The sequence below is a fragment of the Agelaius phoeniceus genome, chromosome 9, assembly GCF_051311805.1.
Source record: "Agelaius phoeniceus isolate bAgePho1 chromosome 9, bAgePho1.hap1, whole genome shotgun sequence".
NCBI lineage: Eukaryota > Metazoa > Chordata > Aves > Passeriformes > Icteridae > Agelaius > Agelaius phoeniceus.
In genome coordinates this window covers 19,826,928-19,850,961 of record NC_135273.1, presented here as the reverse complement: position 1 = coordinate 19,850,961, position 24,034 = coordinate 19,826,928, and the positions used below count along the sequence as shown (strand labels likewise).

The 24,034-nt window shown below is 39.6% G+C and overlaps 2 protein-coding genes across 10 annotated transcripts in view; one reads left to right on the top strand and one right to left on the bottom strand.

The window, feature by feature from the left end:
* The window catches only part of PDLIM1 (PDZ and LIM domain 1), a 44,924-nt gene extending 44,198 nt beyond the window's left edge, over positions 1-726 (top strand). For all 6 annotated transcript variants that reach the window (XM_077183159.1, XM_077183157.1, XM_054637196.2 and 3 more), the window contains one exon: positions 189-726. In XM_077183159.1, coding sequence (XP_077039274.1) covers positions 189-375 — 187 coding nt within the window. In that variant the 3' untranslated portion in view covers positions 376-726. The remainder of the gene's footprint in view (positions 1-188) is intronic.
* A 4,279-nt stretch (positions 727-5,005) lies between these two features.
* The window catches only part of HELLS (helicase, lymphoid specific), a 30,436-nt gene continuing 11,407 nt past the window's right edge, over positions 5,006-24,034 (bottom strand). For 3 of the 4 annotated variants that reach the window (XM_077183156.1, XM_054637106.2, XM_077183155.1), the window contains 20 exons: positions 22,797-22,919; positions 21,431-21,490; positions 20,919-20,955; positions 20,762-20,826; positions 20,242-20,283; positions 19,258-19,482; positions 17,929-18,111; positions 17,551-17,694; positions 16,782-16,978; positions 16,012-16,108; positions 14,913-15,074; positions 14,263-14,405; positions 12,978-13,116; positions 11,486-11,569; positions 11,279-11,398; positions 10,826-10,942; positions 9,747-9,906; positions 7,429-7,525; positions 7,189-7,265; positions 5,006-5,532 (listed from right to left, as the gene is read on the bottom strand). In XM_077183156.1, coding sequence (XP_077039271.1) covers positions 5,435-5,532; positions 7,189-7,265; positions 7,429-7,525; positions 9,747-9,906; positions 10,826-10,942; positions 11,279-11,398; positions 11,486-11,569; positions 12,978-13,116; positions 14,263-14,405; positions 14,913-15,074; positions 16,012-16,108; positions 16,782-16,978; positions 17,551-17,694; positions 17,929-18,111; positions 19,258-19,482; positions 20,242-20,283; positions 20,762-20,826; positions 20,919-20,955; positions 21,431-21,490; positions 22,797-22,919 — 2,370 coding nt within the window. In that variant the 3' untranslated portion in view covers positions 5,006-5,434. Of the gene's footprint in view, positions 5,533-7,188; positions 7,266-7,428; positions 7,526-7,801; positions 7,864-9,746; positions 9,907-10,825; positions 10,943-11,278; positions 11,399-11,485; positions 11,570-12,977; positions 13,117-14,262; positions 14,406-14,912; positions 15,075-16,011; positions 16,109-16,781; positions 16,979-17,550; positions 17,695-17,928; positions 18,112-19,257; positions 19,483-20,241; positions 20,284-20,761; positions 20,827-20,918; positions 20,956-21,430; positions 21,491-22,796; positions 22,920-24,034 lie in introns of all 4 variants that reach the window. The other variant, XR_013183469.1, reaches the window with a different exon arrangement.

The window sequence follows — 24,034 nt, the reverse complement described above, 5'->3', positions numbered from 1 at the left end:
AAACACTTCCTAGAGGAGAGTTTCCATGCCAGCACATGTTGGGCTTCTAAAAGTGCTGTTAACATTTGCCTGACCAGAGGTAGGGCCTATACTTTGACTTGTCAGGAGCAGAAGAAATCTGGGCTGGGTGGGAGGTGGCTGGGGAGGAGGGAGACAGTGGGCACTGAGCGGTGCTGGTTCCTCCCCAGAGGGATGTTTGTGAAGATCCGGGACAAGCAGCGTCACCCCGAGTGCTACGTGTGCAGCGACTGCGGCACCAACCTCAAGCAGAAAGGACACTTCTTTGTGGGAGAGCAGATCTACTGCGAGAAGCACGCGCGGGAACGGGTGATTCCCCCGGAGGGCTACGAGGTGGTCACCGTCTTCCCAAAGTAAACGTGCTGCTCACAAAGCCAGTGGGGATGATTTATCCTCTGCTGATTTTCCTTGAAGAGCATTATCCCTACCCCCTGCAGAATCTTGTTTGCAATAAGGAATGTTAGGCATGGCTTTGAATTTCCTTGTCATTATTAATCCTCCATCTGTTCACATGAGATGTCACTAATTGTTCAACATTCTTTTCATCCTCTCTTTCACTTTTTTTTTAATAAACAATTTTTTTTTCCTTCATTGTGCTGCCAATCACACAGGAAAATCAGAGGCCAAAGTCAGATTACAACTTTTCTGTGTTCTAGTTATTTGCCATCTGTTTGCCTGCAATAAATGGGGTGAATCCACAAGGTAGAAGTGTCTGCTTTCTGCTGTTTTCCTTGTGCACTGGATTGTGGCTCCCAGAATGCAGTGCAGCAGAAGAGGTGCCCAGTGCATTGCTGTGTTTCTCCTGGAGAATAGTGGGAGGGATTTACAAAGTCGAGTCAGGCTGGTCTTGCTGCCAGCTGAGCTGTGAGCAGCTGCCTGCTGGCACCCAGCAAGGGGCAGGAGGGCACAGCCAAGCTGCAGAGCAGCCTGGTGCCTGTGCCCAGTGCAAGGCAGCCGAGAGCTGCTTCCTCTGTGTCCAGCACTGCTTCATGATGATGGGACTGAGCACAGCAGTGTTTCCTGCTACTGCGTCACCACAGATGGCCCTTTGTTCCCCACAGTCACAAACTGAGCTCTAGGAGAAAAATGATCCCATGATGCTTGCTGGAAACCAGGGAACCTGAGAGTGAAGAGGGGAAGGTTTGAGTGGCCACAGTCCCTGTTCTGGCTCCCCCTGGGGGGAACCACAAATGGCTGCCCAAGGCATCACCCTGCTCCTCGTGCGGCTGCTGTGCACAGCTCCTGGAGGTGCCTTTGGGGGCTGATGTGGGGAGGGGGGCACGTGCCCCTCGTGCCCTGGACAAAGGGCTGATGGTGCCTGAGGAGCAGAACCCATGTAGAGCACAGAGGAGGCCTGCAGTGGTTATTTCTCTCACACTTCTAAGTGAGATGATGGCTACTCTTAATCATGTAAAAATAAATGGTTTCTAAGATGTGTCATGTTTCCTTTAAAATGGATTGCCAGTGGTTGAAATCAGCAGGGTGGGTTTATGGCTGCACACAGACCTTTTGTGGCCAGCACAGGTCCCTGGAATTAGTGGGTGCATCTGCAACAGCTACAGACAGGGTCATGCCCTTGCCCTGTAAAGTCCTGTCTGTGTTCAGCAATGCTGTACTGCTGCACCCTGTGCTTCCTCTCCTTCACAATGAATCACACCACAGCACAGCTGTGTTGTAAAAAAAAAAAAAAAACAACCAAAAATCCAAACAACAAAAAGCTAATAAACCAAAGCAGCCAAGGTCAAACCACAACCCCAAACCCAATCCTCATCTGAGGTAAAGCTGACCTGACTCCAAGCCTATAAGCCTCCTGCTGTTCAGATAAACAGGGCAGCTTTTGGGCAGGTTGGGCAGGGGACTAATTGACCAACCCAGCTAAATTTAGTTCATCCTCTCAGGCTCCATCTATGGGCAGAGGCAAGCGAGGCTGCTGTAGCTCAAGCAGCAAACTTTGTTTAGATCATCCCTGGGAAAAAGCCTGGCTTTGGGCCGCTGGCACACATCAGCACACACCTGCACAAACTCCAGAGAGTAACACAAGCAGCTCTTTTTCAAGGTGAGAGTGGAGGGATTTTTTTCCTGCTGGGATGATGTCTCCCCTCACTACTGCTTAGGGGTGTTAATTCTCACCTCTCCACAGGACACTTCCATAGGGAAAGGCTCTGTGTGCTGCAGTGTTGGCAGGTGGGACTGCACAATAAGGCGGTGCAGTGGTGGGAAGCACAGACCTGCAGGGGTGAAGGAGTGACCCTGCAGGCACAAACTGCTCTGGCTGTATTGTAGACCAAGTCTCCTGCCCAGCAGTGGGACTGTGGCTGCTCCACACCACCTGCTTTCTCAGCAGGCTGGGGGCTCAGGGCTCCCCAGGGAAATGCTGGCTGCTGAGGCCATCTGCAGCCCTGTGTCCAGCCCCAGAGCCTGGGCTGAGCCCTCCGGTGCCTACAAAGTCACTACATTATTTTGTACATAAATGTCTGTCAGTAAAACGGCGCCCATTCCAGAAAACCTCATGATTTTGGGGGCAAGGGCATCAGAGCCTGGCCCTGCCTGGCATTTCCCTGCCCTCCCACCCACTGCCACCCTGCAAACGGGTGACAAGCCCTGCTTTGTGCAGGGCCATGGGCTCTGTCACCAGCCGAGCTCCTGCAGCCAGGCTGGCAGCACAACTGGCAACACTGACTGCAGGGGCTGGCACAGGACTCGGGGACTACCAAAAATTTGTGGAGTAATCTGGAAGTGTAGGTTTCTGTAAGGGAATACAGTATGGGTAAATGAAGGTGGTATAGAATGTAATCTTATCCCCTAAAGAGTTGCAGCTGAACCAATTACTAAAGATTAGGAGCAGGCCTGATGTTAACAGGCCACACCTGTAGCCAATAAGAAGAGTGTTATAAAAGAGTGGATTGGTGGGCTCTGGAGTCAGTTGGCTACTGTGAGGACAAGGAAGAGTTAGTGCCTAGAGGAGCTGCCTAAAAGAAACATTAAGGAGGTATGAAAATCTAGCAATATGAAACCCTTGCAATATAATGATAAAAGAGCTCTTGCACTATAATGGCAACAGGTTTCTAATGTGGACACCAGGGTTGATCCAATTTATTATGTGGGAATGGGTTAGGTGAGGAAGTTCACATTTGGTACTTGAGGTCTTTGATCATGCTCTGCTGTGGCTGGCTGAGAAAAGGAGTGTATTTATCTTTTATGATGTAGGGCAAAATATTTGACAACTGCAGTGTTCGCTGTAGTCTGACTTTCCAGATTTCTCAGGAGTTAAACAGTTGGCATCTTCAGTCTGTCAACAATAACAAAATAGGTTAAATAGCCTTACAACCACACTGAGCTGCCTGCTTTAGAAGTTATCATGTAAAAGGTTCCTACGTGAAGCATGGGTAGTTTGAGTGGGTGAGCATCCTGCCAGAGGGTGTCTCACAAAGGTGGGCAGCACAGCGCACAGCACAGTCAATTATTTTTAACACTGATTACTTTAATTTTGCACTGTATTGCAGGTTAAGGAGGGTAGATCAGTCTTCAAAAGTTAAGTAGGCTGTGCAGGAGCAGCTGTCAATTATTGTTGTCTTTAACAAAATTAGGTTGAGATACAGATAGTTGAATAGGGAAAACAAAAGCCACACACACACAAGCTAAGCAAAACAAGGAGTGAATTCACTCCTTCCCATGGGCAGGCAGGTGTTCAGCCATCCCCAGGAGAGGCACATGCTGGACTTTGTAATACTCAAGGTAATTAGTAACTGAACAGAAAAATTAGAAACTTTTGTCTTTAGCAATTACCAACAAAACAGGGCTTTCACCAGGCAAAGATCAAAGTCAGCTTACTCATTAACAGGTTTATTTCTTCCTTTAGAGGTAAGTATAAATATCTCTTGTTACTATAAGATTCCCTTCTCTATCAGGCCAATAGAGTAATTCTGATCATGAAGTGAATGAAAACTGGTTTTTGAAGTCTGAGTTGGTAGAGGGTTTTTTTTTCTGTGTTACCTGTGCTATGTTAATGAGCACAACTGCAACTGTGACAGCTCCAGCTGCAATTCCACGACTGCAGCTTTTAAATGGCACCTAACAGACATTTTCACAAACCAGAGATGAAAGTTTAAAAGCTGCCTGATTCATCCAGTGCTGTGGCCAGTTCTGGGCCCCTTGCTACAAGAAGGACACTGATGTGCTAGAGAGTGTTGAGAAAGGTAACGAAGGTAACCAAGTGTTCTGGCAGGGTAAAGTGCAGAATGTCCCTGTGGGTGTGTGAAAGCAAGGAGTACTTTCTGGGAAGAGAAGGGCAGTCAAGAGGTGAAGGAGATTACTTGTGCATTTAACCTAAGGGAGTTAGCTGTCATCATTGCATTGGGACTTTTGAGACTGAGTCCAACCCTTAGCATGGCACTGCAGATCCACCTAAATCATGTCCCTAAGTGACACATCCACATCTTAAATATTTCCAGGGATGGCAACTCCATCACTTTCCTGGGCAGCCTGTTCCAGTGCTTGACTTTTCTGGTGAACAAACTTCCTAATATACAATTTCAACCTTTCCTAGTGCAACCTGAGGCTATTTCCTCTTGTCCTATTGCTTGTTACTTGGGAAAAGGGACCAACACGTCGTTACAGCCTCCTTTCAGGTAGCTGTAGAATGGTAAGTTCCCCCTTCTCCAGGCTAAACACACTCAGCCCCCTCAGTCACTCCAAAACTTCTGCTCCAGACTCTTCAGCAGCTTTGCAGCTCCCTACACCTGCTTCAAAAGGGCAACTCAGCTGCACAGGCTGACCAGCAGTCAATACAGAAGTAATGTCTGCACCAGAAAGATTTTTAGGCTCGTTGCTTTTTGGTTTTTGTTTTGTGTGTGGGTGTTTTTCTGCTGTTTTGTGGGGTTAGTTTGATTTTCTTTAAATGTATGACATTGGCTAATGTGCTAAATAAGTAGGAAAGTGTTAATTATTAGATCAGCTTTGCTTGTTTAAGAAGTCAAGTTCCACGGACTTTTAGAACAAAAGAGATATTTATTTAATCAAAATAATTCTCAGAAGTTAAAAACAGAAGCTACACAAATGGCTTTAACAAAGGTACATGTTCTCTCCCTTCCAAATAAAACTATAATTGACACCATATTTTAAAAAAACAACCAAAAAACAGGGGTTTAGGACTTCCACAGGAAGATTTTTTTAACAAATTTGCCAGTTTATACCACTGAGTACAAGAACTAGCTGCAAATGTGAAACATGCTCATTTTCTTTATGAAAGCCTACTAAAGCTACCACTAACACCTGCATTATAGTCTAGAACATGTTAAAATTCACTGGAAGAACACAAGGGATTTGAACAAGGCCTTAAGGAAGGTCAGCATCAAGGACCAGCAAGCATAAGTGACATCTCTGGAAGATCTGAAAACTTAGAGGCCACATTTGCATATTAAAAGACACATTCTGCATTGGACTCTGATGACTCTTCTAGGACTTTGAAGACACCCATTTTTTCCTTTTTCATTTTTTCAGAGGCCTTCATTTGATCTAAGATTAAAACAAATCAAAGGTCAACAATAAAAGGTGTAGTAGAAAACAGATTTGGAAAACAAGTTGAAAAAAACATTTTGCAGAATTGGAGAACAAGCTGATAACACCATTTTGCTCCTTTTCATCAACAGTTGGCTACTAGGAGTTTGTATTCAAAAATAATTTTTCAGCTGTATGCTTCTAGGAAAAAAATCCAACATCTCTGGCTAAATGTGAATGGAGAAAAGCAGTTCTAAAAGCTGCCTGAACTAGTTTCATTTTCCTGGAAAAAATACCCAGAAAAACTATTTAGTCAAATTACCAGGAGAAACATGAAATTACAGCTCTGATAAGTAATATTCTTTGCAAAACTCCAAGGACCTGCAAACTTGTCTTCCTGGAAATTGCCATCACTTTGTTGTCCTTCCAGTGAATAGTAAGCTAATGAGAAAGTATTATGTTTATATAAATTTAATAATTATGGCTTATCAGGGTGGGAGCTGGAATTTTGCTTTCTAAAGCACAAACTGCAGTTAGCTATAGAAAAAATTCAATATATGATGCCAGACTAATATCTTTGTATTAATTTTTTTGGCAACTTTATTATATTAACTTTGATTTGCATAACAAAGAAGAAAAAAAAGCAACAATGATAAGTAAGTTGCACGCTAAAAAAAACCAAGATAAACAGCACCTTCTTCAACTTGGAAAGAGAAATCAGATTGTTTCACAATCTGAACTTGTAAAGATATAGATCTTATTACCCGTTCATCAAGAATAATTTTCTATATTTTCAGCCAGTTAACTGAAATAAGCTGTTTTACAGAACAGTGTCTTATTTTTTTCCTACATTATCTAAAATATAGCAAAAGTTTCCTAAGTTCCTAAATTAATTTTACACAAACTACACACAGCATATACTTATTTAAGGCTAAAATTTTTAGTTCTAAATTCTGTAATAACTGGGGTTTTTTTCCTGTATCTATGCTTGGAGTTCTTGTTCTGCTAAAGATGTTGAGGGAAACAAGGCATACTAAATCTACTAATCATACTAAAGCATTCCAGATCTATGACTGGACAACAATTTTTCCACTCAGGAAAGTTAAGAGTTTTTTTTCAATGATATCTTGGCCTGATCAAGCACTAGGATTTGCAGACAACCTCAAAAAAGAGTTGTGGTTTGGTTTGGGGTGTTTTGCTAAACAGCCGATCCACTGATAATTCATGGGAGCTCTCAAAAGCTGGATTTCTTTCTTCCAAATGTTAGACTTGACTTCTTTCCCCAAAAAATGTTAGACAATGTTAGATAAATGTATTTTGAATTATAACAGCATCAAAGTACATTTTTTAAGCTAGCTGGAATAAATCTTCTCTGAGAATAATTTCTATTTTGATCAATTACAGCTCTCCTTGAAAGCTGCTTTGCAGAACACCTCCCAATCTATGCTTGTCATTCACAGTATGCTCAGGGCACAGCATGCCTGAATGTGGCTTTCTGGAATACTTTTTCCTAAGTTCTGTTATTTCTTCTCCAGCAAACCATATTGAAAATGTCAACAAAGGGACAACACAGCTGGAAAAGAAGCTATGGCAGCTTTCTACATACAAAGAACTCTTACAAAATATGAATTTACTGCTGAACAGAATAAAGAAAACATGAAAAGTCAGACTTACCAATAAGATCACTTCTATCCAAAAGTAACTCTAGATCTTTATCACTGATTACTTTTTCTTTAGATCCTTTAACCTCCCTGTTAAAGAAAAAATAATCTCTCAGTGTTGTCGCATAGCAGAATCCCTAGGACATTCTTTCCTCTATGAATATCCACATACCACTTCATAAGACAAGAGAGCTCTTGACAGCTGCTTGGAAGTTACAAACTCATGGGCCAAGAAAATATGAAATCTGCATACCTCTCATAGTCTCTGGATTTCAGTAATTCTAACAATTCCTGAGGGTCTAGGCAGCTTTTTGACTGTGCGAGACCAGATTTGCCACCTTTAAACTGATCTGTAGAAAGAATAAATTTTAAGAAAGCACACAGAGATTAGAACAAATTACTGTTGAATATCAAAACTAATGCTAGGTTTCATTGTTTTAGTCCTCATGTAAACACACCTTACAGTAACAGACTCAGAAGTACATGAAGGTTTGCATGCAGCCTTTCACCTTTTATAATGTGTATGAATGTAGACATATATGTAGTATGCAGAAGGAGTGACTGAAACACCAATTCAACATGCCCACATGAACACAAAGAGCAAAAAAGCCATTAGTTCTACTTACAGTAAAAAGACTAAATAAACTTATATGGTGGATGCTGAAGTTTGTTCCCCTTGTATTGTAAGCTGGTTAAAACAAAGTAAGTTGTATTAACCACAAGATGGGAAATATGTGAAAGATGTGGTTTGCAGAGAGAACAGCCTCAGTTTAATGAAACAGACAAAATAATACCCTTGACACAGGCTGCTTGCTTGAGACTATGCTAGCACCTATTTACAGCAAATCTGGATGTCAGTCCAACTGTAAAAAACTTTACAAGATTATTACCTAACCAAAGCTGAGCATGACATCAAGCTCAGTCTTACACATTTCAAGGAGACTGGCAAGACTTGCTGTTCTGTGCCAAGTTTCCTCAGTTTTTATCAGCATCTGTATCCATTTTATTAATGTGTCTTCACTGATTCCTTTCATCACACTGATGTTCCTTTCTGTATCTTGGCTTCAGAAATCCTCCCTACGTCTTTTCCCATCTCCCTTCAAGAACTCTGAGTTTATCTGTGAAGTGCAAATCAGATTCAAGTTCCAGAGCAGTCTGAGCTATAGGATTCTCTCCCCCATTAACATCCACAGCACTGACAGACAGGGTCCAGGTCCTTTCATGCATTATGAGTGATGCTGTCTCTCCCTTTTAGCTTTCAGAGTTTCACAAACCACATGGTATTAAATCAGTGCCATGCAGGTCTCATGTTGCCATGATAGCAAGAAAAGAACAGTTTCCCAAGCAACTTTCTTCAATGCAACAGAAGCACAAGATGGAAAGCAAAAAAAAAAAAAATTTAAAAAAAAAAAAAAAAATTGATGTTTTGTAACAAAATCCAGTTCTTAAGCTCCAGTATTTGTACTGTATATACCCTACATAGTTAGTTTTGTGATTTTCCTTCTTCATCTGCTTCTCCTAAGTTCCAACACTGTTAAAATATTCACAATAACAGGATCCATAACATCTGCTTTACATTTACACAATGAATCCAAAGGTTCCTGAAGTGACACCCCTACCTGCAAGATGTACATGTGATACACCAATAGATGCCAAGATAAATATTGAACTGATTGCAAAACTGAAGGCATTGACACTTATCTTCCTTCCAGTACAAGTAGTCCCAGTCTCCAGTGCTGCTTTACTACACAGCAGTCATCTATTAGAGCCCATTCTGTGCTCATTTTGCTGCTTGGGTTTTAACTTCAGTTTGGACCATTATCAAATCATTAAAAAAACCAAACCAAGCAAGTATACTGATCAACAACATGCCTATGAAGAGGCAGCCCTGGCAGTCACACCAAGACTGCAGTGCAAAAAGATTACAGAGAAAAAGGCTAATGCTAGGATAAAGTAATTATTAAACATAACATCATCCAGAACCAGAGGCAAACCACAGCTTAGGCTGGACTGTGCAGTAGAAAGAGGTGTGGCCTTTTTGTCCCTTTATGTTCTCATGAAAAGGCTTTGTTCCCCCTCAATATGATAATACAAGAATGATGAGAAGTTTTTAGCCTCCTCTGAAGTTTGATATGAAATTAGTTATTGTTCAGCAGCCAAGTAATAAGAATTGCAATTCTTCAAGTGAGCTTAATGTTTGGAAATCGCTATATGAAAGGAGCTACAGTCCAAATGTCACAAATAGAATAAGCTACACAAGCAAGGCAGGATTCCTATATGATCTGTACAAGAAAAACTCATCCCCAAAAAGGACACTTCAAAGCAATCACATTCTGAAGACTTTTTGAGTATGACAATCCATATAATCAGGAACACCACAAGAATCACCATTGCTCTGTACATAAACCCAAGGACTATTGTTCTATTTAGCACTGGCCAGTTGTTCAAACAGGACTGGACTTCAGTGGTTATACATACTGGACAGAGGCAAACAGGACACTGAAATTTGTTACAGATTGAGATTTAAAGAAGGAACACATTGACATGAAGTCCTAAGAGAAAGATACTAACTTTTATGGATAATCAGCTTCTCCAGCTTCCTCTTGGCAGCAGCTCTCTCCACAATCTTCTGGTCAATAGTATTTGCTGTCACAAGACGATAAACAACTACTGGCTTTGTCTGGCCAATTCTGTGACACCTGTCTTGGGCCTGCAAGTCTGACTGGGGGTTCTGAGCAGATAAAAGAAATAAATCAGTAACAATTTAGTTATACTATTATCCTTTTTTTGAAAGACATATAGCACATGCAGCATTTTTGATGGGGAGCTTAGAGTCAGTGCAGAAGCACAAGAGACACAGTATCATACAACTCTACCACTCTTGACTCTTAAGCTTATCCATGACAAGCTCTGCTGCTATAGCTGCACGGGCAGAGAAACCCAACCAGCTTGGACTGCTCTACTGTAACCTACAACTTCTGCACTATGTGCTGCAGGTTTCTACAGATGGAAATGGTTAATGTGACAGACGTAGATGATAATTTTAGTTGAGATTTGTGTTGGGTTTCTTTGTTAGAGGATAAGCAAAGGTATTTTTAAAGTTTTCAGCTATATCTGAAGCTGAAAATAGCAGCACTGTCTACTAAAATAAAGTGAAGATGCAGAGGTCCTCAGTCATTTCCTTCCCAATCTCTCTTCTTCCCAGCCTCCAGATTTACAGGAGCAGCAGAATCCTAGCTAGCTAAAACACATGTGGCAAATCACAGAGGAAATTCATGGAGCTGGTACTAACATGGCAGCTGTTGTGAACAGGGAACCCATAAAAGGTCCACCTACACTCAAATTTAAGTAATAAAAAGAAGGAAATGTATTGACAACACAAAAAAACCTCCTGCTTTTGGTAACTCAGGGGCAAACTCAGAAACCAGCTCTAATGTTGTATTCAGTAACCCAAGACTTTTCAAATGAGGCTGTATTATTTCACAAACAAAACGTGTGCATGTGCTAACATGCTACTATTGCATTCACATAACATCTCATTAAAGTTATAGAAATGGTTTATACCATAATGGGTTAGTAAATGATTATCAAAAGCAGCAAAAGAAAGCATTTTTGACACCTATCACTAGGTTAACAATCTGTCAACATACCCAGTCACTGTCATATATGATAACTGTGTCTGCTGCAGTTAAGTTAATGCCCAGGCCTCCAGCTCTTGTGCTCACTAAGAACAGGAAGACTTCAGGGTCAGTATTAAATTGATGCATCTGGAAGAGATTTCATATATTAAAAAAAGTAGATGGACCAAATATAACATAGCTAATGGTTAATGAGACCTGTTTAAAAAGATGATCACAGAAAATACAACACAAGCTGTCAGAGGTTTTAAGAAGCATTGCATTTTAGGCATACCTTAAGGTAATGCTTAGCAGCACACTTTACTGCTTCAGTATTTCTGAGGCACAGATACTAAGGCAGAATACAGTTTTCAGCATGGAGGTGTTTTGCCTATTGAAGGCGAAGTGCTGTGCAAAATCATATTCCAGTGTCACAGCAAAAGCACAATTTGCTAATGTGCTCACAGGGCATGCCCATGTACTTACATTTTCTTCTCTCTCTGAGTAGGACATAGAGCCATCCAATCGACTGAATTTGAAGTTTCTCAGGTAACAGTAATCCATCAAAATGTCAAGCATCATAGTCATTTGTGAGAACAACAAGACCTACAAAACCAGAAAGATTCCTTAATAACATTTTTTGTTCCTAAGAAGATGACTGTATCTCATCCCTCCAATAATCTTCAGCTTTACCTTATGTCCTCTCTTTTTAAGTTCTGGGAGCATTCGATCCAAGAGTAGAAACTTGCCTGAATTCTTTACTAGATCTTCATCAACCTTAGAATAGGGAAGAAAGGATCATATATTAGGAGGAAAGGAGACCAATGGCTTCCCCAACTCAGAAGCATCAACAAAAGCTCTCTGAAATCTCACTGAAACAAGTGTGCACCATTTTCTTAACTAAAAGCTACACTACTGGAAATAATGTTAATTTAAGCAAACAACATTGAATCACTTACATCATAATGAAACTAAATTGAACTCCACCATTTCATATGCCCAAATAATTATTTTTTAAAACTAATTAGTTTTCACCCCATTTCTGGAAGAAGAAACCCTCATGTTGTTAATTTTCCCTCATGGAATAATGCTGCTGTTTCTTTCCCAGCTTGTAATTAAGACACAAGGCTTCCCCCTGCTGGACACAGAGAGGCACTGCTGAACAAGTTACTACACACCAGCCAAGCGGCGAAAAGTTCACTGCAAGTTTTCATTCACACTGCTGCCTTAAACCCCTCTTCAAGAAAGCTTGCTAGATCTAACTCTTGCCATGGGCTAAGGGCAGGGAAATAGAAACTTCTAAGGTCTGAAACATACATCAGCCACTGTGGCAATTAGGAATATATCCTCCTGAGCAAGTACTAACTCCTGTGGATAGTGTCAGCTGTCAGTCGCCATTCTCAACACACTAATTTTCCCTCACCTCCCTGACTGGGGAATCTGCTTTTTATGCACTGACTTTACATTAATACACTTCAACAGCATACTCTGGAGTACAGCATACTCTGTTATGACTCACCAAATAGGAAACATGACTACACACATACCTACATCAACATTAAGAATGTACAAGCAACTTCCAGTTCTTTAAAATTCTTTCAATTCAAATTATTTCATACTTTACTGTATTTCCATCTGATTTGTGTAGATTAAACTACCACCTGGTCTTTTTGATATAACTTGGATTTTTCCCTTTTGAGGAAGGATGCTGTATTCTCTGAGCAGATGACTGTTATATTTGGTACAGTCCTTCAACAACTCACACTTAAATGCTATCACTGCACCTCCTGCAGCGTGTACAATTTACTTCATGAACAGCTCACCAAGGTTAGCATTTGTTTTGAAAAATAACCCTGGTGAGGAGACCTTGAGGCAGCCCCTAAAGCACCTGGAGTAAATGGAAGCCAGCAACTCTTTGAATAACTCTCCACCAGCAGAAGAGCACTGTCACAATGAAGAACACCATGGCAGCACTGTGCAAAGGTTGAATGGGCACAGCAGCTGAACAGGTCCCTGCTACTGCTGCTACAGGAAGTTTCAAATACTGATTCAGCATACTGCTGGAATTCAATAGCAGGCATATGCCAAATACATTGAAAAGGTCATTCTTTACTGCCATCACCTCCCAGTCTATTGCTTTTTAATACCTGGAACGAATTTTCTCCAATGCTTTTAAAATGTGTACCTTGAATTGCTGTGTCGCAGGATCCAAAGGATACTCAATAAGATAAGGGTGATTACAACACTTCCTCAGTAACATCATAATATTTTGCAGTTTAAGGTTCACCTCAGAATCCATGGGAATGCTCACTTCTACCACTGGCCTTGAAAAGACACAACATCTTATTAGTACTGAAAGTGTCCCCTTATTATGCTACAAATATTTGAGAGAAAAAAAAACCCTACAACAAAATCAAGCAATGGAGTCACATGCTGTGACATGCTCAAAATCCCTTCTAGTCTGTAAAGCTATTACCAGACAAAACTTTTTAGAGCACCACACTTGGCAACAAAGGCATAACTGTTTGCTATTATTGATTTAAAATATAAAAGAGCAGTCAGTAGTAATTAGAAGCAGAATTTGACTTGTCCAAGTCACCCAGCAGAAAAAGGAACAGAACAAAGTCCTCACCAGACCACAGGGTCAGATTCCCTGGGGAGCAATACCCAAGACGTTCCAGAATCAGCTGTCTGCCTATCCCATTTTGGCCTCATTGCAGAAATCACAATGAATACAGCTATTTAGCTCTTCTACATCTAAGTACTGTCTCCAATATAAGGGATCCGTGCATACCACAAATCTAAGACAAACATAGATTTAATTGTCTGTTCTCAAGAGGCTACTAGACTAGAACTAGACTAGAATAAAAATCTAGCAAAATAAACACTTTTCAGCCTGAAGATCCTCCTTATGCCCAAGGGACTTTCAACCAATTTAGAGCCACCAACAGAAGGAAAAGGCGAAGACATCTGGAGTGACACTGTTCCAAGCAACTGCTATGCATGATGGGGCCCTGTTCTCCTGTGGATGGCTGAACACCTGCCTGGCCATAGGAAACAGTGAATTAATTCCTTGTTTTGCTTGCATGTGCAGCTTTTGCCTTCCCTACTAAACTATCTCTATCTCAAATCACTCGTTTTCCAGCTTTTACCCTTCTGATTCTTTCCCCAACCCCACTGATAGAGTTGTGAGTGAGCAGCTGTGTGGTGCTTGGCTGCTGCCTCAGGTTAAACCACAATATTGTCCTGAAGTTAACTGTAACTCTAATGAGCCAGTGAGTGATGGTACAATAATCACTGCTATCATGCTCAGTGAATACCAGGTAAAATCAAAGAAACGAACAATAAAGCTACAAGGATTGTGAATCACTAAATGCCATTCTTCCTGATCAATTTCAGTAAGCAAAACACTGGAAACAAACAAAGAGGGAGATAAACAACAAGAAAAAAAAATCATTCAAGACAGGCACCTCTCTTTTTCTACTTCCTCTTGCATTTTGCTGATTAATTTTTCCAAGTCATCAGGTGAACCATTATGTTCTTCACAATAATCAACCACTTTCCGACTACGGCGTTTTGGTCGGCCTGTAGAGCTCAACTCAACTACTTCTTCCTGTGGGAAATGAGAACATTGCATCAACAGCAGCCAGCTTCAGAATCAGCCTGTGCTGATCCAATTCTCAAAACTGAAAAGAGGCCTCAGTGATGTGCACCATGCAACACTTATTTAGACTCAGCAGCTTAAATCTTGGCTATGTAGAATATGCAGCCAAATTGTAAAGGTCTACAACTGTAGCTTTTGAAAGTTTCTGTTTGATTTTAGAAAGCTACATTCATACCTTACCGATTCAAAGCTGAAACTGTCAACTCTATGAAAACAGTGCTCTTTCCCTCCCAAGCTACAGGTAATCAAGACTATATTTACACTTCTATTGTTTTAGTTCTGTGCCACAGGCCTATCACAGTAACTGCCACTATTGAAATGGATAACAAATAGATCAGACCAAAACTTTAAGAATAAAAGCAGGTTTAGTTACAACGGTATGAAGCAGTAGCAATATGGTTTTGCATATGAACTATTACAAACAAGCACATTGCTAACATCCTTATCAGCAGCTACCTGATTATTTCCAAACAGTTTCCTAATGGTGCGATTGACAATGGCAGTATAGAAAGTTTCCTGCTTCTTTGCCAGCGGTGCATACACCACAACTTCTCGTTTAGGAGGGACCTCAAGAGCAACATCCGATTTCAGCCTCCTCAGTAAGAATGGTGTCAGAATCTGAAATAGTGAGCAGATGCTACAATTACTCAAAGCTGTCAACACAGCTAGTTTAAAACAAAGAAAACAAGACAACCACACAGAAGCAGGCCTACTGATGTAACACTACTTTGTCAATTTAAAGCAAGAGATTTAATTTGCACATATATTGAGGTTTTTAATATGTATGCCTACTCAACATTTTCATGCACATGCTGGTACTAACACGTGTTGAAACACACCCTTTAACATGTAAAAACTTCTGAAGTGCTTAGCAGGGTTGCAGTAGTAACTACCTTACAGACCTTTCTTACAAATTCCAGTAACTGAAAGTAATCTTAATACAAAACTGCTCATTTTGTTTGTTATATTTCTTAAATCAAGTTTTTCTGAAAATGCCCAAAACCTTTAACCAAATTAAATAAATTGTCATCAACAATTATACATAGAAGATTCAGGTTAGATCCCTCACCAACAGCTTATAATGGAAAAATGATAGGTTTGTAAGCATTTACTTCCATACACTCTCTTAAAGAAGAGCTTTAAGTGTAAATTTGAAGACAGCCATATTACATAACTAGTTTGTCAAAAGGTATTCTGCTCAACACCTAAAAGCTACATTCAGTTTCCTCAAAGTTATCTTTCAACAAAATAAATACACTGATTAAGTCTCTTGGTGAATTGAAGTCTGTAACTGCAATTAAGTTTGACTAAACTCAATACAGTTCCAAGAACAAAAATGAGTGGCTATGAAAGAGATACATTGTTCTTTTAGCATTTGTAAGTACTGCAAAGATTGAAAAGAACCCTACAAGTCTCAGGAAGTCCAGAAGTGCCACAATAAAAATCTCAGACCAAAATTCAGCATCACAAACAAGATTCTGACGCACTTCAGGACATGAATGGATAATGTTACAACTATATAATAAAAAATACAAAATGAAGGATAAATGAAAACCTGATGCAGCATATGCAAGATGTTTTGCTCCCTTTCTTTAGCAATAATATCTTCAGCAGTTTCTGTAATGCTGGTAATATCAAACCAGGATTCAAAGCTATAAAAACAAAGCAAGGGAAAAAATACCTTACTAAAATAATGAAGAATAACAGCTACGAAGTATCCTGTGATAAAAAAAAAAATAAAGCACTCACATCCATCATGAATAGAAGGTGTATCGGAGGAATTTCTGAAATATACCTGTCAATTCAGAAGCCTGAGGTTTTATGTGATGTGTAAAAATACTTGTACTAGTTGGAATATTCATTATCACCTGTTATATTCCATCTAGGTTATAGCTTGTTCCAAAAATTAGTCAAAACACTCTTTTGGCAGTGCTCTTCCACCTGACCCCCTACTGCTGCAGAGAAGGATCTGTGGGTCCTGTCTGCCAGCCTCAGACAGCTTCATCCAAACACCTTTGAGAATCTCCAAAAAGCAGCACCAGGCATTTGTGATAAAACAAACATCTCTCACCGCAAATGTTTATGTCTTAGCTCACAGCTGAGCTTCCACTATCTAGGGAGACAACAATTAATTCCTTCCTTTCTGAAACAACTAAGTGTGAGGCAACACACATTTCAAAGCCTTTGCCACCAAATAATCATACTGGAATACAACTATACCATAAAGCAACTCTTCACATGCTGATAAGTTTAATAATTAAAGAGTCATAATAACACTCAAACAGAACAAACAGAAATAGTTTCCACCATCAGACTGCAACTTACCTTTTCAAATCATCAAACACATCTGGCAACAGGAAGTTAAGCAATGACCAAAGCTCTGCCAAGTTGTTTTGCAGGGGAGTGCCAGTCAACAGGAGTTTATTGTCTGCATTAAATCGTTTCAATTCTCTGATAAGGCGGCAGTTCATATTTTTAATCCTGTGACCTTCATCTACTATGAGATACTTCCAGTAGCAGTTCTATGAAAATAAAAAGTATTTCAGTAAATTTTAGGTCTATTCCATCAAAACAGGTGTAAGATTAATTAAGAAGCACTAATAAGACTGTTTGATACTGCCTGTTACAAAGGTTCTATTTACTGTTTTTCACGTTGCCAGACTAATAGAGCTGAAGCCAAACAGATAATGCCACACATCTGCTTCATGTGACTGCCTTTTAGAAAGCTTAGGTGGTTAAAACAAAACTTCTACAAGAAACTCATCTTGCTGAAACAACCACTGTGATGTTAACCACAATATTTATACACTAAGTATAGTTCTTGCTCTAAACATCCTTAATCATCACCTAAAGGAAGGTAACAAAAGGAGCAGGTATTCTGTAACTATCTGCTTTTAGAATAATGTTCTGTTTGAAGAACTTAAGCATTAAATTGCAGAGCTACTACTACCAAGGAAATAGAAGTGAATGCCAATATACATGCTACAGTATGAAACTTATTGTACAGGCAGCATATGGGGTTTTCTCTGTGTTCAAAAGCACTGCTATCAGTACTGAGGCACACACAGTCCTGGGGCTAAGAGAACTTGGGTACCTGCAGGGCGCTTCTGTCTCGCATTGCTATTTCAAAGGAAGTAATGACCACAGGGTAGATTTGCAGTGATCCTTGTCTGCTGCGGATTTTACGAACCAGTTTGCGACGCTCCTGCTGAGCTCCATGATAGAGCATCAGTGGAATCTGTAAAAAAAGAATTTACAAGTCAGGACTATGATGCCCATGGGAGGACAGTAGAAATAGTGAGATCTCTTATAAGATGGCTGTAAATACATAACGGGTCACAGCACAGTTTGTAGTAACCACATAAACAACTACAATTAAAATGACGTTCTATATACAGAAAGCTTCAAGGCAAAGAATTAGAATAGAAATTAAACAATAAGGAAGAAGAAGAAAAGTCTTAATTTCTTTTACCTCTGGAGTAAATCTCTTGAATTCAGACATCCAATTTGGAAGAGTAGACAAAGGACCACATACTAAGAATGGACCAGGGACCCCTCGCTCCACCATCAGTGCTATTGTTGCAATACACTGGATTGTCTTCCCCAGCCCCATTTCATCAGCTAAAATGCCATTAATACCATTTTCCCAAAGCATCTGCATATGAAAAAAAAAAAAAGTAAATGCAAAATAATCAACACACATTTGGAAAAACAAAGATCTTTAGGAATGTGAAAACGCTCTACACTAGGCCCATTTTATATTACAGATGAAGATGATTCTATAGTAAAAATAAATACCAGCATCTTGTAAATGCTGGATATTCTCATGTAGTTGTATGCACGTCTAGCCAGCTAAGTGCCTGACTAGGGCACAAAAACCAGAACAGTATTGAAGGAAAGTACATAATTTAGTGTTGCACCAGAAGGCACTTTTACTGCAAGTACAGCTTGCATTAACCAAGCCTCTACTCATCCCAGCTTCGAAACTTCACTTAGCTCTGCTTTCCAAAAGACCAAATGACTGTGCTGAGATTTCAATGATATCTATTCAAGCAGCTTCTGTAGGCATGGAGCTCCTGTAGCTACCTCACCACAAGAAAAAGGTGCACTTCCTGGCCAACACAGCCACCTGCTCCAGCCAAAGTTCTTTGTGCAGACACTGCCTACTCTGACAAAGAGCAGAGCAACCTCTCACAAAAAAACAGAAAGACACAGAATTGCTCTTTGGCCATTCTCTACTATTCAATAAAGATACATAAAAAGGTTATTATAACTGAGAGCCCAACTAAGGAAACTGGTTTTCCCTTCAGAAGAGGCCTGTCTTCACTAGGCACTTACCAGTAACAGTTAAGACTCCAGGATACAGAGAATGAAAATTCATCTGTGTCAAACCTGCAAAGGTATCAGGTCTTTGAATACCTTTGGGCTAGGTATTGAAGCCCTTGAGAGAAACAAATTAGGCTGTTCCTCAGTAGGATGTATTGTCCCGCTTTCACAAAATCTTTTAAAGGAGAGGTTGAGTTGAACAAGAAAAGAGATGGAAAAAGGGATGATGGGGAACACCAGCCAGAAAATCTATAAAGAAAGGCTTAGAAAAACCAATGTCCTTCCCACACTGAAACATTTTATTTGCTGGTTGACAACTTTTTCATAACACCAGATTCTTGTACCATGAAAGACCATAACTCTCTCCTCTTCACCTTCCCTGTACCAACTATGACCATAGACTTCTAATATGTCTTCCCCTCCACACCAGTTTTTAATCAGCAGCAATTCTGATCAAATTCAATTGCATCCATACCCTTAGCCACTCCATGCCTTCCACTTGGTACCACCTCATTACACCACCAGTAAAAATCTTTGGCTGCTGAAAAGGCACTGGTTGTCCATTAAATTTTCGCACTGGATCAAGAAATTGCTTGGCACTGTGTCGTACAGCTTGACACAACCTGTCCTTAATGACACTGTTTGAGTCTCCATTTTTCTGCAGGTCTTCTGGATGCAGGTTGTCAGCAGAGCTTTCATCCTGTAGAAGGAAGGTCAAGGAACATGGGGCAAGTGCAATGCACATCAAAGCCTGCTAAGACATACTTCTTCCCAGTTAACACCAGCCTTTACATGCAGTGAAGTAACTCAGTCTCTGACAGAAAGACTTCTTTTGAGTCAACTGTCAACTCAAGAGTAGACTTTTTTCTTCTTTAGAATTTAAGAGCAGTGACAGCTACTGAAGCTATTTGGCTTATAATTTTCTACCCATAACAGTAAACAGACTTAAAACCTTCCTCACAGAGGCTGGCATTCAATGCAGCAATTTCCCTTCTGTAAGCAGAAGGGCCTTCCTTTCTGTAAGCTGTTCTAATGTTAGGAAGCAATTCACACTGTGCATGCAGCTCTGGAACTACAGAAGCAAAAGAGACCTCCCCTGTTATCTCCACACTTGACTGCTTAAAAATTACTGGTTTAAAGTCTTAAACACCAACACACAAATATTTTCTAATAAATTCCTATTTCCTTTATTTCTGAAGCTACTAGCAATCTATGAAGTATAAATACCTTCAAACTCAGTCTTTTAAAAAACAAATTAAAAGTTTTCACCTTGGATTTCTGAAATAAGTATTTAAGTGCATTCATTTATACCACCTTTCTAAACTTTAATTCAGGACTTCAATAACTATCAAAGATATTTATTTACAAGTAAAGTTTAGGGATACACTACAAAATATAAAAAGCCCTCCCTCCCTTTGGGCTTAGCACTCTTAAACTTCAATAATATGTGTCAACATACCTGATTTTCCACTTTACTTTTTTTTGCCACTGATAATATTTCCTGAAAACAAACGGGGAAAAAAACACATGCTTATATGCTTTTCAACCTTAAAGGCTACGGTAATTTGTATTTCATGCAATCTCTTCATTCATCTTTCAATCTGGATATACTTTTAAAAGCTTATGATTAATGATTTTACATACAAAATCATTAATCATACAAGTGACTCTAAAACAAGACCACACACCAGGTAACACATTTCAATTACAAAGGGTAGCTGAAAATTCAATTGGAAACGTAGACTCTTCACAGCTTGCCTTCCTAAAGACTTGAAAAAACAAGAGTATCCAACCTCTACAGCTGTGACATCACTGCTTGTAACGTACATCTTTGCACACAGACAGACTACTGATGGCTGATAATATCTGGTAGCAATGTGCGAGAATGGAGTGCTCTAAAATACAGATGTCACAGAAATTGACTCACCCATTAAAAGTGCTACAAAAATCCAGACAACCTATTTATAGTTAGGGCATACCTCTTTGGACATAATTTCTGATATGTTGTATGTCCCATCTTCTCTTCCTCTCTTCTTTTTTGCACCTGTAAGATAATAATTGAATTTATACAATGCATCAAACATTAAAGAAATCAAACCCACCAGCACTGAAAAAAGGCAGAGCCTAATACATTACCTGATTTCTCCTCTTTGCCATCAACTGGGTTTTGACCCTAGAAAATAACCATAGAAAGAAGTTCATCATCTTATGCATTTCTAACTATCATGACACAGAGAAAAAGGTGTAATCAGGTGTAATTACCTCTGAAAGCTTCTTGAAACATTTCTACAACTAAACATTTTCAAAAACACAGCAAAAGAAAAAAATTTCTGCTTATTTTTTCTTGCTAGTTATTCACTATTTTGGCTGAACAAAGCAATCATTGCTAAAACAAAAAACTCCTTAAAGACAAAATGAAACCATTTTCTCTAATAATAACTAGTCAAAAACATTCCCTAAAAATTACATGTCAACTTTTAAGCACTTTCAAACAGTCTTACTACAGTTAAAATAAATATGGTATATTAGATAGATCCTGCGAGTCAAATACTGGACAATCAAACTTATTTTACTTACCTTGGTCAAAACAAGCATTGTAATTTCTCAGACTTTTATTTATAAAGTTGCATAAAGCTACTTAATCTTACCTTGGCAGATTTTAACATCATCTCTCTCTTTTTTTCCAACTTCTCTTTCCTCCTCTGTTCCTAAACAAAATAAAAATCACACATGCAATTCTTACCCTTCCATAACACCCACAAGAGTACTATCCACAGAAGCAATAGATTGCATTGCTAATTCCGAGTTCCATGTACACTGTAGATTTTGTTTTTGCATCCCCACTAAGTTTGTTCTGGTGTAACTTAAAACAATAAAGCAAAATTTGGACAAGAAAGTGCCACTGCTCTAAACTGCTTGTCAGTAAATACTTTAAACACTTAAATACAGCAATTTAGAAAGATTTTAACAAAAATATAACTAATTGCAAACTCCTGAAGATTAAATCTACTGCAGTAAGTTTTCCATTTATCCAACTTACACATACTACATAATCACTGCAAAACGGACAGCAATGTAAATAGCCTAGAATGCCTTTAACAAAGTGCTTTCATGTCTTGAAGAACTTAAGATTTTCGTTCCATCTACTATTTTTGCTTGCTGAAGTAAAAGCAAAAGGATCCTGAAGAAAGAGTAGAAGACTTTGGTATTTATCAGATGGAGCAAGATTTAGTACTGAAATACACATTCTAGCAATAAAATAACCATGAATTTGAGCTGACAGTTCAACTAGAGAAGTATTTTGAAGAGGAGGTTCCTACAGTCTATCAGTGTCCCTTCACAGAAAATGTTGTTCTTAATCTTTTCCTGCTTTTCCCTCTCTCTCAAACATAAAATCTTGCAAGCTTGTCCATAAACCTACAGTTAAAAAAGTCAAGAACAAGCTAGGTATGAATTCAGCAGCCCATGGATTAAAAAAAAAAAAGGAGACAACACTGTTTTATGGAAACTCTTGTTTTGGGAACAGCATGGCCTCAGGTCACTGTAATTCACCAATTTGTTTGAGGGAGGCCTAAGTTAGCATCTTGAAGGTACATCTCATCCTCAGCTTTCAGTTAATAACACAAACAGGCTACTCACCTTCCTGCTTGTCAGTTCTTTGCACCTTCTATTCTCCCTCCATGTTTTCTAGCTCCCTTAAACTTCAGTTTTTATTTGAAATACTTACTCTGCTTTCTTTGCACTCAGGCCAAAAGAACTGTAAAGGCATCAGTACCACCTTTACACTGTGACTTTAAATTCATGTTCTTCCATTCTGATTCATCTTTTAATTTAGAGAACAAATTCTGAACACTAGATAAAAAGCATAATGTCATTCCTATGCACTACGTTCCAGTAGATTTTAATGTTACTAATGCAAGCTTAAAAACATTTTTACTTCAAACAGTTGGATGGAAAAAACCCCCAAAGAGACAGCACCTTAAGAATCCCCACTGCAAACAAGAACACACCTACCTCTAGCTGCTGTTGTTCCATTTTGGTTAGCAAGAATTTGGAATAGATGTTGCTTTTTTCAAGCAAATGTTGAAGCCTCTTATAGCGCATTTCACTTGATTCCCTGTCCCAAGAAGTGCGAGCCTGGCCAACAAAAAGACATGTCAACCATTTGCAGATACACTGGTGATTATACTGAAGAACCATTGCTTGTGTTAAAAGCATTAACTCTGAAGTGTCTCACACACAGACCCATTTCAGCCATCATACTCCATGATTTGTGACTGTATGGACTCTCACATAGCTGTGAAGCGCTGTAAGGTCGAAGTAACTCAGGGTTGCATTCACTTGCACATGCACCATGCATACCCCTGGTATAGCAGCACATGGCATTCAAAGACTCAGAGATGCCTCAACTCCAACACAAAAATTAAATCCAGTTTATTTGTAGTCTGCAAAATTTTTGAGGAAATAAACCCTACCTGGCAAATTTCAGCACAGCTTCCCTAGTATTATTATATCCCTTCATGTACATTTACACCAAGTTAGTTTCTCATTAAGAACAAGATATAGACAGCTACAAAACTATCACATGCTTTTACAGGGCTCGAGTCAATTGCCAATATGAAAACAGTAACTTCTACTCACTTACAAAATCCACACCTGCTTTGCAAAGTAACTGCTGCTGAATTAGTCAGGGCTGTGCATTTAGAAGTTTGCAAATTACTCTTTAAAACTCGCATCAAGACACCCCCAAAAAGTAAAAAACATTCACCCTTCTGCATTCATCTAACATTGCTTGCAAAACCGAGATACCAAACAAGTCATTGAGTCATTTAGTTTGGAAAAGACCCAAGATCATGGAGTCCAAGCATTAACCAGCACTGCCAAGTTACCACTAAACCACTACACTAAGGATGCCTTGGAAGTGTGACATCTCTGCACTTTTTGAGTGCTGCTTCCACCGCTCCCCCAGGCAGTGTCTCTGTGCTTCATCACCCCTTCAGTGAAGAAAATTTTGCACGAATGTTCCATCTAAAATCCCCTTGGCTCAACTTGAGGATGCTTCCTCTTGTGTATTGCTTGTTACCTGGAAGAAGAGACAGATCCCCCCCAACTGTTACAGTAGTTATAGAGTGAAAAGTTTTAAATTAGCATCTCCAAGAGAAATTCAGAGCACAAGATGCAGGGCTTTACAAGATGCTTATCTATGTCACTGCCTTCAAAAGAAACACAGGGGGAAGGGCACGCTAAGACAC